General features: G+C 49.8%; 1 protein-coding gene and 1 long non-coding RNA gene across 3 annotated transcripts in view; one reads left to right on the plus strand and one right to left on the minus strand.

Moving 5' to 3' along the window:
* Positions 1-10,643: 10,643 nt before the first annotated feature.
* Positions 10,644-14,548, plus strand: LOC308346306. The gene is made up of 3 exons (XR_013967163.1): positions 10,644-10,835; positions 13,097-13,453; positions 14,171-14,548. It is a non-coding gene; the product is annotated as an uncharacterized lncRNA (long non-coding RNA).
* RGS6 (regulator of G protein signaling 6) overlaps positions 11,738-15,032 on the minus strand; it is a 554,830-nt gene continuing 551,535 nt past the window's right edge. The window contains exon 17 of one of the 2 annotated variants that reach the window (XM_080809134.1): positions 11,738-13,243. In XM_080809134.1, the coding sequence (XP_080665260.1) occupies positions 13,193-13,243 (51 nt within the window). In that variant the 3' untranslated portion in view covers positions 11,738-13,192. The remainder of the gene's footprint in view (positions 13,244-15,032) is intronic. The other variant, XM_080809135.1, reaches the window with a different exon arrangement.

The following is a 15,032-nucleotide window of genomic DNA, read 5'->3' on the forward strand; positions in this document are numbered from 1 at the left end:
AGGCTGGGTTGTGGACAGGGTGGGAGGGGCAGCAGGGAACAGGAGAATGGCCTGGAACACTGCGTGAGTGAACTGGCAGAAGGTCTGTGGGCTTTGCCAGATGGTACCATGTGAGAGAGCCAAAAGGAAAGTTGGTTTTCTCCAGCCCAAGGCTCAAGACTCCTGAGTGCAGTCACAAGCCTTAGTGCTACAGGCTTAGGAGGGAGAAGTATCAAGGTCCGCTCTGCCTTATGCCTGACCAGGAAGGGGCCTGGCGGATGTTGTGTGTGTTCATGTATGTGGAGGTTGCCAACCACTGAGCATGTCCAAAGAGCTCATGACATGATCCACAGTGGGACGAGAGGAGCAGCCATTGATTCAATTTGTAATTTATTGTTTGGTTTGATCTCAGTGTTTTCCCTTTGTTTCTGACCTGATGGATTCATCTGCAGGCTCGGTGGGTTCAAGCTGGCAAAGTCTTGCACACATAGTATTTAACTACTCAATAGATTGGCTCATGGTCATGCACATGAGTGTTTGCGGGCATACATGGAGTCTCCTCAACCCCCAGGTGAGGGGCCTTTCTTCCAGAAGGGGAACCCAGGATTGGTTGCTTTGTGAGAGTGACAAGCAGAGAACCAGTGGAGGGGGATGGAATTGGTTTAAAGAAATTCTGGGTGTAGCCAGGCTGCAACACATAGGCTTTTACCCTTCATCTTTGGTTGGAGAAGGATACAGGAATTACATGTCTTTTCTGAATTTCAATCAAACCCTCTTCCCATACAGTTCTCAGGATGAAAGACCCATAGGAAGCATCTAGCCCAATGGCTCACATCTGACTGTGTTATCAGAATCACCTAAGATTACATTTTCTCCAGTTTTACTGAGATTTAATCAACATATCACATTGTATTATCTTTAGGTGTACAACATAATGATTTGATATATGTATATATTGTGAAGTGACCACCACAATAAGTTTAGTTCTTTCTTAGCAAATTCCAAATATATAGTACGATATTGTTAACTGTAGTAGATTCCCCAGAATTTATTTTTCTTATAACTGGAACTTTGTACCTTTTGATCACCTTCATCCATTTTCCCCATCTCCCATCCCTGCCTCTGGCAATCACCAATCTGTTCTCTGTTTTTGTGAGTTTCTTTGGTGTGTGTGTGTGTTTTTTTTGTTGTTTTTTTTTTTTTTTTTTTAGATTCCACATATAAGTGAGATCATACAGTCTTTGTCCTTTCTGTTGAATTATTCCACTTAGCATAATATCCTCAAGGTCCATCTGTGTTGTCTCAAGTGGCAAGATTTTCTTCTTTTTTATGGCTTAATAATATTTTATATGTGTTTTCTTTATTATATTATTATTTATTATATATATTTCCTTTCTTTCCACATTTTCTTTATCTGTTCATCCATTTAATGGACACATAGGTTGTTTCCTTGTCTTGGGTATTGTCAATAATGCTGTAATGAACATGGTAGTGCGGATGTCTCTTCAAGACAATGATTTCATTTCTTTTGGATATATACTCTGAAGTGGGTATATATTGCTGGATCATATAGGAGTTCTGTTTTCAATTTCTTGAGGTAGACCTATACTGTTTTCATAGTGGCTGCACCAATTTACATTCCCACCAACAGTGCACAAGGGTTCCTTTTTCTCCACACCCTCACTAACTTTCATTATCTCTTATCTTTTTGATAATAGCAATCCCCTATGAGTAGCGATCTTGAGCCCCTTTTCATGTATTTGTTGCCCATTTGTACATCTTCTTTGGAAAAATGCCTATTGAGTTCCTCTGTCCATTTTTAAATTGGATTTTTGTTGTTGTTGTTATTGAGTTGTTTGGGTTCTTTATATATTTTGGATACTAACCACTTATGGTTGGCAAATATCTTTTCCCATTCACTATGTTGCCTTTTCATTTTGTTGATGATTTCCTTTGAGTGCAGATAGGATTACTCACTAAAAATGGAAATTCCCGGGGTTCTGCTCAAACCTCCTGATTTGGAACCTCTGGAGGTGGGGCTTGGCGTTCTTTATTTTCAACATTTGCCTCAGGTGGCCTGAGGTACCATGAGCTGCCTAAGGCCACACAGCTATTGGTGGCAGATCCAAGACCAGAACCAGAGTCTTGTGACTCCATCAAGGGCATTTCTCTTACAGTTTGAATGTCCCTAAGGCTTACATCTTTGGGAAACAAGGCTTATATTGGATGCAGGAGAGTGTGTTGAGTGGATTTCTTATCCAACAGACTACTAATCCACCTAATTTAATTAGTTCCTTACAAGGCGGGGCTCAAGGGCTTGAATTACTGACATAGACATAGACCACTTGCTCTGGGATGACCTGTTACCTGCTGACCCTGTCCTTGCAACTAGGTAGGATTTCAAAGTCCTCTGTGCCTACCTCCACCCACGCTCTCTGGGGACCAGCCCTGCTCTCTTGGTGACTTAGAAAAACAGGCTTGGATTTCTTTCTGATCTATAGCTGTCTCATCTCCCATCCTTCCTCCCTCCCTCCCTCCCTCCTTTCTTCCTCTTCTTTGTCCTCTTCCTTCCATCCCTCCTCTCCTCCCCCTTCCTCCTCTCCCATTCTCTTTCTCTCTCTTCTTTACTGGAATGTGATCCAGATATCATATAATTTACTCATTTATTTTATTATTTTTAAAAGATTTTATTTATTTATTTGACAGAGAGAAAGATCATAAGTAGGCAGAGAGACAGGCAGAGAGAGAGGAGGGGAAGCAGGCTCCCCGCTGAGTGGAGAGCCCGATGCAGGGCTTGATCCCAGGACCCTTAGACCAGGGCCTGAGAAATTTACTCATTTAAAGTGTACAAGTCAATGTTTTTTAATATATTCATAGAGTAGTGCAACATCACCACAATCAATTTTAAAATATTTTCATCACCCCTGAAAGAAATCTCTTAGCTATTAGCAATGACTTTTCTGCCCCCTCTTCTGGCTTACCCTACCTAGCTCTAGGCAATCACTAATCTACTTCCTGTATCTATAGATTGGCCTCTTCTGCACATTGCAAATAAATGGAATCATATAACATACGGTCCTTTGTGACTAGCTTCTTTCACTTAGTATGTGTTCAAGGCTCATCTATGTTGTACTATGTATCAGTAATTCATTCCTCCTTATGGCCAAATAATATTCCATTATATGGATTTATCATATTTTGCTTATGCATTTATCAGTTGACAGACATTTGGATTATTTCCATTTTTGGTTATTATGAATAATGCTATGAATAGTAGTGTCTAATTTTTGTATGGTCAGATGTTTTCATTTTTTTCTGGGTGTGTACTTAGGAGCAGAATAGCTGGGTCATACAGCAATTTCATGTTTAACCTTTTGAAGAAATGCCAAAATGTTTCCAAAGTGGCTCCACCATTTTACATCCCCACCAGCAGTGTATGAGAACTCCAGTTTCTCCACGTCCTCACCAACACTTGTTATTATCTGTCTCTTTCATTATAGCCTACCCAGTGGGTGTGAAGTGGTATCGCACTGTGTTTTTGATTTGCGTTTCCCTGAAGATTTATGGTGTTGAACATCTTTTCATGGGTTTGTTGAACGTATTTTCTTTGAAGAATGTCTATATCAATCCTTTGCGCATCTTTTAATTGTGTTGTCTTTTTATTACTGAGTTTTAAGAGATATATACTATAGATATAAGCACCTGTCGGTTGTATAATTCTCAAATATTTTCTCCTAATCTAGGGATTGTCTTTTCTCTTACTTGATGGTATCCTTTGAAGCACAAATGTTTTTAATTTTGATGAAGCCCAATTTCCTAGTTATTGTTGTTATTTGCATTTCTGGTGTTATATAAGAAACGATTGTCTATTCCAAGGTCACGAAGATTTGTCTCCATATTTTCTTTTAAGAATTTTACAGTATTAATGTCTTTGATCCATGTTGAATTCATTTTTATATGGTGTGATGAACGGGTCCAACTTCATTCTTCAACTTTATTTAGTTGTTCCAGCACCATTTTTTGAAAAGATAGTTCTTTCCCCCACTGAATTGTTTTGGTACTCCTGTTAAAAACCAACTGACCATAACATATGGACCTATTTTTAGACTCTTGACTCTATTCCGTTGACCACATGTCTATCTTTACACTAGTACCACACTGTATTGATTACTGTTGCTTTATAGTAAGTTTTGAAATTGGGTACATTGACTTTCTGCATCTTCTTTTCAGCGCACACAGCAAAGGCTGGGATGTGGCCTGAGGGGAAGGGCCTGAGTAGGTGGGTTGAGGGCATGTAAGGAGAGGTAGGTCTCTGGGAAGCACAAGGGATTGAGATTCTGGAGGCCTAGTTTTTTAATCCATAGGCCTGTGTAACCTTATGTAAGTCGGTTCATATTTCTGGGCCTCTGTTTCTTTTTCTGTAGAATGAAGACTCCAGGATAGTTGATTGTTAAGGGAATTTTTAATTCTAATAGTTGGAAGGCACAGGAAACTCAGTTTCCATAGGCAAAGTCTACCACAGGACCCCCTGATGCTATGGCTAAGTGTTCGTTAGACATTCACTCACATGGAACTTAGATGTGAGACAGGAAATGTACAAGATGATTCTGGGTTATTTTGCCGTGTCATATAGTAACGAAGCTATCAAGGACCTTCCAGGTTTTATGTAAAGGACTCAGGAGCCAACATGAAGTGGCTCTTTCCCCACATGGGACACTTTGGATATCGATATCAATAAAGATAATAAATGAGATAGATTGAAATACATCAAATATATTTAAATTCATGAATTCATAATGATATTTATAAACCTTCAATTATTTGGAACTTTTGGATTTTGAGGTCTCTAACCAAGAGAACCCCAGGTCATCTCTTCCTCGTGGCTTGGGTTTCATGGCTGTACCGCTCTACCCTAGATCCCTATGTCCCTGGGGTCCGTCCCACACTTTGCTTCAGGTATAGCTCATCACTTCATTATTCTGTGTTAATCTATTTGCAAAAAGACTGGGAAAGCTCCAGAGGTATTGGTAGTGGTCTACAAAGCACTACTTGCTAACTGAATAAATAAAGATTCACTCTGATATGCACCATTGCTTCCCTTGGCTTCCAAGTGAGTAGCTTCTGGTAGATGAATAATCGTGCATTCTCTTCAGTGTGCGGGTTTTGTCATCATGTGTTCTCTCAGACGAGCCCGGGGATTTGGGGGACTTAAAAATGACTGTTTACTGAAGAAGTTGTGGCCAACAAGCCTGTGGCGTGGCTGGGAGTAGGGACCTGGGCTCTAGGCCCTGCTCCTCGACCTCCTCTCTGCCTTCCGCCTCAGGACCCGTTTCTTTATGCTTAAAAACAAAACATCAGGAATGTTCTACTGATATATGCAACAGTGTGCTTTGTGCTAAGTGAGGGAAGCTGGACTCAGAAGGCCACATACTGTATGATTCCCATTCTGTGACTTTCAGAAAAAGGCGCAACTTTGGGGTCAGAAAACAGATACATAGTTGTCAGAAGCAGGTGAATGAAGAGAAGGGATTTGCTACAAAGAACCACAGGGAACTTTTGGGGGTGACAGAACTACTCCTTATCTTGGTTTTTGATGGTGGCTACATCACTGTGTCAGTTGGCCAAAATTTATAATGCTGTATCTAAAAAGAGTGAATTTTACTGTATGTAAATTATACTTCAATAAACACAAAGGTGCAGGGCACCTGGGCGGCTCAGTCAGTTAAACGCCTGCTTTTGGCTCAGGTCATGATCCCAGAGTCTGGGGATCAAGCCTGAGTGGGGAGGCTCTTCTTCTTCTCCCTCAGCCTCTTCCCTGTTCCCCACTTGCACTCTCTCGTGCACACTCTCTTTCTCTCTCAAATAAATCATCTTAAAAAAAAAAAAAACCCGGGGCACCTGGGTGGCTCAGTGGGTTAAAGCCGCTGCCTTCGGCTCAGGTCATGATCCTAGCGTCCTGGGATCGAGCCCCGCATCGGGCTCTCTGCTCAACAGGGAGCCTGCTTCCTCCCTTCTCTCTCTGCCTGCCTCTCTGCCTACTTGTGATCTGTCTGTCAAATAAATAAATTAAAAAAAAACAAAAAACCCACAGGGGCGCTTGGGTGGCTCAGTGGGTTGGGCCTCTGCCTTCGGTTCAGGTCATGATCCCAGGGTCCTGGGATCGAGCCCCACATCGGGCTCTCTGCTCAGTGGGGGGCTTGCTTCCCCCTCTCTCTCTGCCTGCCTCTCTGCCTACTTGTGATCTCTCTCTCTCCATCGAATAAATAAATAAAATATTTTAAAAACCCACAAAAAGGTGGACCATGTGCACACACACACTCACTATGTAATTTGAAAATCTCTAAGGTCCCCCTCAGGGTCAGGAGTCACTGGTTCCCCACCGAGGGTCCACTCACGGACAGGGCCACAGGAAGAGATGCCCAGGCCTCATCTCGTTTTAAAACTTCCTTCTTCCCCAACTCAAAACAATCTTCCTGGGATGTACTGGGCAAAGGAGGAAAAACAGGCTTCTTTCATTCGGTTGGACATTTTAGGAACAAGGCCAGTCCCTCCACGAACATACGTGCGTCCGTGGGCACGCTGACCGTTCTCAGAGGACAGGCCTCACCCAGCCGTGTGTCCTAGACCTGAGTTCTGAATCACCGGCCTGAAATGGCATATTTCGGAGCAAGAGCTCGGAATCCAAACCCTAATGAAACAGCCACGGAGGCCTGTCGGGTGGGTGGGAATCTAGATGGAGAAAGTGGGCTTCTGTTTCCATTTTCCATCCAGGGTCTGAGGGAGGAGCTCCCAGGAGTCTGGGATCCCTGAGGCCACCCAAGCGACACATGGCGAGGGAACCAGGTTCTGGCAGGAAAAGGAGAGCACGGGGCTGGACCCCGGCAGGGTGACATTGCTACCCGCACAGGCCAAGAAACCACAGCCTCCCTGCCGGCAAGAAGAGCCGTCTGTCTGTCTGTCTGTCTGTCCGGAGCCTGGCTGCAGGGAAAGCTGCCTCGGAGGGATCTACAAATGTGTTCCCCCGCCTCTCAGTGCCTTTCTCAGAGGTGGCGATAGCTAATACCAACTCCTGTTTCATGGGTACCTACTATGTGCAGGGCACGTCTCATTCACGACAGCCGTTAAGATTTTAAAAATCCTTTTTTTAAAAAAAGATTTTATGTATGTATTTGTCAGAGGGAGAGCGCATCCGCATAAGCAGGGAGAGTGGCAGGTAGGGGGAGAAGCAGGCTCCCTGTTGAGCAGGGCATCCGATTTGGGCTCGATCCTAGGACCCTGGGATCATGGCCTCAGCTAAAGGCAGACGCTTAACCGAGGGAGCCAGCCAGGCATCCCAGGACTTTGAAATTCTTATCCCTGTTTTACAAATGAGGGAACAGACCCTCAAGCCGAGGATGTGTGGCTCAGCCTCGGCAATCAGGGACTGTCTCTCTCTTTCGTCTGTTGAAATAATCCAGACCTGACCAGGCTAGCTGCAGGGCCCTGGGGAGGGGGGGACAGAAGCCACGCTTGAAGGGAGCAGGAGCATAACAGAGAGCTCTGGTCCTGATGGAGCTCATGTCAAGCTACATCCCCCACCCTGAGCCCCTTTAGAACAAGTCACCCCCTGTAGCTTCTCCTTGGCCAGGGAGCCCTGCCCCTCGGTGTATGGGGTCAGGGACAGGCCCTGTAACCCCATGGCGGGTTCCGAAGGGCTGGGTACAGGGAAAGGGGTCCAGCTTCATGTGCAGGAAGTCCAAGTAAGGGAAGCCAGGAGACTAGGTCACGTGGACACTTCTGCTCAGGAAGGCAGACTGAGGGAAAGCACGCCAGGAGAACTCAGAGGCCCAGTGGCAGACATGCCCCTCAGAGGGCCTCCTGGTTGCTTCTCCAAGCCACAGAGTTTGGAGGCTGCCACATCCCAGAAAAGGTCCTAAGAGATGGGTGTTGACCCCCTGGAAGCTGGGACTAATGAGCAATTGGAGGCTGGCTCCAAGGGAAGGGATAGCCTCGTGGCCTTTGCGTCAGGGTCCCCAAGAGGGAGTGGAGACGAGAGGATTGCAGTGTGGAGCACAGACATCCCTGGTGGGCACAGCTCTTCGTGTTCTAACTGGCAGCCCCAATCCCCCCTCCGCCCTGTACCTGAGCAGACCCCTGTTCTTGGTGGTCCGAAGGAGACCTAGACGGTGGTCGCTTGTTAAAGAAAGGTTCTGTAAATAAGCCAAATTGCTTTGCTGGGTAGGAGGAGTTCTGGGTTCCCTGGAGGTGGTGGCCTTGATCCAGGAGGACGGGGAAGCAAGGTTTTCTTGTGGTGGGCCAAGACCTGACAGCGGGATACCCTATAGACTTGACGATTCAGGTGCCGTGGCTGGGTGGACGTGGTCTTGACTGTGTGAGGCAGGAAGTCCCACTCGGGGAGGTGGCCCAGGGGTTTGGAGACGAGTTGATTCCCTTGCAGGTGTGACTGAGGACCCATTCCTGTGCCTTTAAGATCACTGCTACCTTCAGAAGCAAGGTTTCTGCTACTGAAGCGAGCTGCTAGGTACCAGCCTTGTTGTTAATGGAGAGACTGCAGCCGTGTGTGGCTCCTTTTCCCCCTCACTCTTGTCCTCCTCTTGTCAACCTGACTTCCAGGCTCTCAGAACCCTGCTGCTTCAATATTAGTGGGAGATGGGATTGTCTGTCGCTTAGGAAACCAAGGCTCCCTGTAAGCAGCGCCATCTGTATGCAGCAGACCTCAATCTTGGGACTTTATTTGAGGGCATCAGAGTGTTCGTCAGGCCACTGAGTTTTGTGGCTGAGTACAAACAAGGGGGCACAGAGGCCATGCAGCCAAGGAGAACTTGGCAGAGTCGGGGGCCCCAGCCTCCTGGGGACACTATTGTCCCAACCTGCCAGGATGAGTCCCACACCCCAGAGATCTGGCTTTCCTGAGCTTTCTGCTAGGGAGTGAGGTGGCGGGGGGTAGGGGGGTGGGACAGATGGTGCGTGCGTGCATGTGTGTGTGTGTGTGTGTGTGTGTGTGTGTGTGTGATTAATGGGGCTGGGTGAGGAGTGGGGAAGGAAGAGAGGTGGTACATTTTTGTTTTCCTCGCAGCAAATCCTGACCAATAAACCCCCACACCAAGGAGCCACACAGAGTTAGCTGGATTAGAGTGGGTTCAAGTCATTTATTTTTAGACTGTACCAGCATGTTGGGTTCTGGGGTCCAATCCCCAAATTCCAGAAAAATAAACTAATGAGAACCACATGCACTATGAGAAGGCCATTCCAACGTGTCCGTGATCATGCTGTGAGTGGGCATAGTATACAGACCAGGAGCCCTCCCTAGACAGCTGACAGCAGCTGGCTCTGAGCCCTCCTTGGGACTGGGGAGAGGGCCAAGACCGGATCATTTGAACCCTGTCCCTTTAAGGCCCCGAGCCCCTTATTGCTACATTTGCTACTTTGCTACTTGATGGCCCCTGGGTCGTGCCCAGGGGAAGCCTTATCACTGGGTGGTACTAATGAGTAGGCTGCTGGCATTTATCCTTGCCATTGTGACCACAGCATAGAACTCTTTTCAAAGGATCCCGGGCTGAGTAGTTATGGGGGATTCATTTGACCACTATTTAACTGTGCCACATAGGGTCCTTGCTACATACTCAGCTTGGCCATCCCTGCTGGAAGCCAGTGGCCCATTATCTACCCCCAACGCCCGGGCTTTTCAGCTCCTGGACCTCGTTGGAACACCTCCCTCCAACATATTCTGCAAGGCCCAAAGACCAACAGCCTGCTATCCTTTCCAGCGTGGGGCAAGGCTTCTTAGTGGTGGCTTTTGAAGCCCATGCATTTGGAGCACAAGGGGAAGGGTGCATTTTAGGAGAAACATCCACTTCCACCGAGAGCCAAAAGGCCGGCTGGGTGGCAGCCTCCTGGTTCAGTGTCCTGTTGGTGAGGTAGTTTGAACACACCGGCCATCCTGCCAGGAAGAGAGCGCTTAGAGCATGTCCCCATATGTTCACCGGTCTCAGCAACGACTCGGAGTGCTGAGCGGGGCCCCGGGGGGGCTGGCCCGGACTTGACTCCTCAGCCCTCGTGGGCCGGGGGCACCACCCAGCTGACTGCCCTGGTGGGCTGGGCCCCACCGTGCTCCTGGGGGCTAGCAACACCTGACAGCAGAACGAAGCATCACTTTTTGAAAGGGAAGGAGCCCTCTCCCCAGGGAGAGCATTCCTGCTGCTTGGGCTGAGCTCTCTGGCTGCTGCTGGGCACTTCGCACATGCCATCCTCCAAGTTTTCTTCTTTCCACGAGGCAAAGGTGATCTCAGTCCGATGTCCGGTGCCTGGCATCCTTACGTCTGACTTGCTGGCTGGGTGGTCGCTTCTGCGGCTGCCCTGTGGGGCTGCCAACATGGTTTGTATCCTGGGAGCTGTCAATGGGCAGAGTCCCAGGTCCAGAGACAGTGCCCAGTCAGGGGGGCTAAGGAAGCTTCCGGAGGCAGGGGAAACTACTTTGCTCTGGAACTGCCTTCAAAAGTCTACTCTAGTTTGAAGTTTTGGCTGTGTAGACTAGGCCAATGGGAAACTGGCCAAGAACATATTTTCGAAGTGTGTTTGCATTCTAAGGTCTGCACAGTAGACGGACCTTGGACTGGCCAACTGGGCAGAGCAGCTGCACCCCCATCCCCTGCACTGCTTGGCTTGATCTACTGGGGAGAACGTGGTGGTCACAAGACTGAGCATGCCTGGTTGGGACACGGGGTGACGATGGGTTTTATTGCTCTGGATCTGAATGCGTCTGGAGCACCCTTACTTCTATTGAGCCTGCGGGCCCGTCCTTTCCTCCGGATGTCCCCAGGGGTGTTTGGAAACCTTCAGCTTTTGCCATCTCAGAGGTACAGTTCACCTGGCTCTGGGTGGGCCCTCTGGGGACCTCCAGGGCTGGTCAAGTCAGCCAGCATCGCTCAGGAGTAGAGGCTGGGAGGACAGGGGAAGCCAACCCTGTCCTGTTCACAGCCCGTGGGGAAGGGCAGGAGGCAGCAAGGAATTTGCCCTGGTAACTGAGGGCACAGAGGCACTGGCTGCTCTAGAACTTGCTCTGTCCACACACCCTGTGCCTCGGTGTCAACACAGCTCGGGGACCCTTGACAGGGAGGGGCTTCTTTGGGGCAATGTTGGGTGCAGAAAAGCTCGGGCAGCATTTTGGTTCTGAGAAAGGAGCCCTGTGTGAAAAGCAAGGAGATAAAAACGGGTGGAACCAGGAGAGGAGGTCCAAAGACCCCAGTACATGGAACAGGGCTTCCTTTCACTCACTTACTCATCAAGTAGTTACCGAGGATCTACAAGGGCCAGGACCCATGCTGAGGTTGTGTGGAACCAGGTTGTGGGAGTGCCTGACGGGAATCTGTGTCTGTATTGCCACCACTGGAGACAACCTCAGGACCCAACCCATGTCATCTCTCTACTGTCTACTGTACCTGGCAGAGACAGCAACTATAGCCAGTGGGGGAAACTGAGGCATGGTGGTCAAGAACTCACAAGGGTACAACCGTAGCCAAGTCTCCTAATGCCCATAGGGGTCCCGCTGTGAGGGATGGAAGCCCTGGGGACAGGGCCCTGCGGACAGGGCCCCATGGAATCAGACATATGATGGCACAGACTTGGGGCTACAAAGATGGTCACGGAAGCACTCAGGAAGCAAGGTCTGCAAACAAGCTTATGAGCCTTTGGTCACCAGCTGGTGAATTTGCCTACATGAGTCAAGAAATACCAGTGATCACTTTTTTTTTTTTTTTTTGCTTCTGTGTTTGCTGTTTTTACACTCCCCAGGGAAAATTTTCACCTACGGCCAAAAATAGATCGAGGGAGGCTAGTTCTAGCAGGCGGAGTGAGTGTCTGAATTAAAAAACATGTTGCTTACTAGCGCTCCGTCTGAGGGCTTGCGGGTGTCACAATGGTGACAGTGACAACGAGGACAGTAATAGCTACCGTTTGCTGAGCACCTACTTCGTGCCAGGCACCTGACTCGGTGCTTTCCATATATTACCTCCCGGCCCGTTGGCAGATAGTCATCTTGACACACACGAAGGGAGTACAAGTGGGTTTTTTGCAGGTTTCTGCAGGTTCTGCTTTGTGTCGGCTTTTTCCCTTGAGGATCTACCTACGCTGTTTAGCAGGTGACTCAGGCTGTCAGAGGAGAGTCCGGCCCTGGCCTAGGCCCTCCGTCACAGGCTCAGCCCCAGCTGAGACCTGGCCCAGCAGGGGCCCAGCCATGCCCATCAGGATCAGGCCTGATCCGCTGTGTGACCCAGCCACCTCCCCACTCCCCGGGGCCGGGAACTCTCCCGGCTTCCACCGGGGCTGCCGGAGGGGAGGATCCCAGTGGCCCCTGAGTTCATGGCCATGTTTATTTTGAGTCGAACAGGCGGGAACAAGCCAAGGAGAAGGGGCAACACCAGAGTAAGTTAGGAAATAATAAATGTTTTAAAAGATGGTCAGAACCTCCACAGCTGTCAAACCACGAGCTCTTTCGTGGACACCGGTGCTTCCTCTGGTGTGGGACCCTTGAGGCGTGTGACAGGACCCGAGGGCAGCCCCACGCCCGTGGGGGCCTCTTGCAGAGCGGGCCTCCGGGGGGCCGAAAGAACTGGTGGGGGGGCGAGCCGTGAGTTTGCTCACCATGGTAGCCACGGCGGGGATGTGTCGCGCTGGGGAGCCTTACACAGACATGGGGTGAGGCAGGGGGCCATCAGGACACAGTGGCTGTCACTACGGGGGGTGCAGTGGGTGTCCCAGAGCTGGTGGGGAGATGGGGCGTAATACTGGATGTGCTCAGGGCCAGCTGGTCCCCCTCGCAGGTGCCGGAAGGCGCGCTCCCCCCAGACAGAGGGAAGAGTGGCGGTAATAAGATTATAATCTCAAGTGATAGTCATGACAGGAGCCCCACGAGGTGGTGCGCCCCGAACGAGTTAGGGCCCGGGACCTCCTCGAGAACGGGGCGTCGGCGCACAACTGTACAAGGAAGAGAGGGTTGTAAACGGGGGCCTCTGCAGGGCCGAGCCCAGGCTCTGTGGACTCGTTCTCTACGGTGTCCCCAGTCACCCACCGAGTCTCCCCTCTGCTGCCCGTCCTCGCCCTCACTCCTTCTCTTTCACAGTGACCAGGTCCCCTCGGAGGGAGACTCTGTCCGCGGAGGTGGAGCGCCGCCGCCTGCCCGCGGGGTCGTCGGGCCCGGGCCCCGCGGTGGGCACCGTCAGGAGGACTGCATCAGGCCGGTGAGCCGCTTGCCCGCCAGCGACTTTCCCTGCAGAGACAGGCGACAGAGTTGGCACGCACAGGCGCGCAGGTGCACACACACACACACAGACAGGGACACAGACAGAGAGCCAGACAGGTGAATTAATTGCTGCAAGAGCCACAGAGGCCAAAGGACTTCGCTAACTGACCCTGTTGATCTCTGGGTTCGGGAGCCCTGACTGCAGACAGCTGGAACCACCAGGCCCCTGGGAGGCAGGTAGGGAGTGAAGGTGTGTTGCTGGTACTCTTTTTGGGGTGTGGGAATTTTACTTACCCCAAAAGGAGGCATTTTCACTTGTAAGTAGTGTCTCCTAATGCTTGTGGGCTGACGACCCTGCACTTAATTTGGGAGTAATATGGGGGGGGGTGGGCTGACCCACACAGGTGATGGTTGGGTTCTGGGTGACCAGAAGCTATGAGTGAACCGGTCTTAAGGATGCAGGAGACGTTTGTGAATGCAGGAGAACGCAGAAGACCTGAGATCCTGTCTGAAAGGCAGGACGGAGTCCTTTTTGGGAGAGACACACAGGCTTGCCACCTCTTAATGTCCGGTTCTGGGACTGTGGAAATACAGGGGCCTGCGCCAAGGCTGGGAGTCTGGGCTGGGGATCAGGGGGCTCCCACAGGCCCCAGAGCAACACACTCCTACTGTGGCCCGTGTTCCTGGCTCCCTGTGCGGGGAAGGAGTTTGACGACTTCCCACAGGGACCTCTACCAGCCCTTCACTTGCCCCCTGCATAGATGGTCTTGAAAAGGAAAAAAACTAAACGGGACCATATCCTGGCGCCTGAGGCACTGAGATCCTGGCAGAGGCCAGTGACTTGTGTGCCTGGGAGAAAGTGGCTGAGGAGCCTCTGTAGTGGGATCGGGCACCACGAGGATGGATGAGGAGGATGACCGAGTCTCCATCGTTCTGTTGTTCCCCTTGACGCAGCCTGTGCCCGTTCCCTGCTCACCCTCTAAAGGAATCCAGAACATCGGACAGGGGTCTAGAGGAGAGCCTGGCTGGATCCGAGCAGACTGATCACTGTGTCTGAGAAGATACTCAAAACCCGAGCTATTACTGATAGCCGGCCGGCGACACTGTCGCCATCTGTGAAGGGGAGCACGTGTCCTCGTCGGCATGGGCTGCGGTGTTTGGTACCGAGAGGCCGCAAGGGCCAGCGGTCCCTCGTGTTCATTTCCAAGTGGGGTGTGAGGCTCATCTTGTTTATTGGGCTTGGCTGCGTGCAAGCTGGATGTAATTAAAAGAAATTGATCAGGTTTGTGAAGCCGGGCAGAGCACTCAATAAACCGGCTGATTGATGAATTGACGGATGATGGGTAGATCTAGTAAACGAACAAGGGCTGTGAGTTTGCTGGACGCAAGACAACGTGTCATCTGGCTTAGCTCTCCACAGAGGGACACGCCAGCTTGACTTTGAGAATTCCAGCGGCATGCACGGGAGCTTGTCCAGAAATGGAACTGCCCTCGGGAGCTGTCGGAAAGTCTGCGTCGACGTCCCCTTGCTCTATTTCCCCTAGTATTTCACTCCTCATTTTCACAAGTGAGACCAAACTTCCTTTTTTCTCCCCTATTTTAAACACACACACATACACACACACACAAAATCTCCCCAACAGCAACCTTATCTGCATCTTCAAATACACTAAACTTAGCCAGCAGCAGGGTACATTTATATCAGGCTAAGGATTTTTTAATCAGATTTTTTTAACCCAAGAGGGTTACAGTGCCAGTCTTTGCAAGTCACTAAAAGCTAGGTGGCTATTCCTCTGTGGAGAGTGGGTTAGATAGG

The sequence above is a fragment of the Martes martes genome, assembly GCF_963455335.1.
Source record: "Martes martes genome assembly, chromosome: 7".
Classification (NCBI taxonomy): domain Eukaryota; kingdom Metazoa; phylum Chordata; class Mammalia; order Carnivora; family Mustelidae; genus Martes; species Martes martes.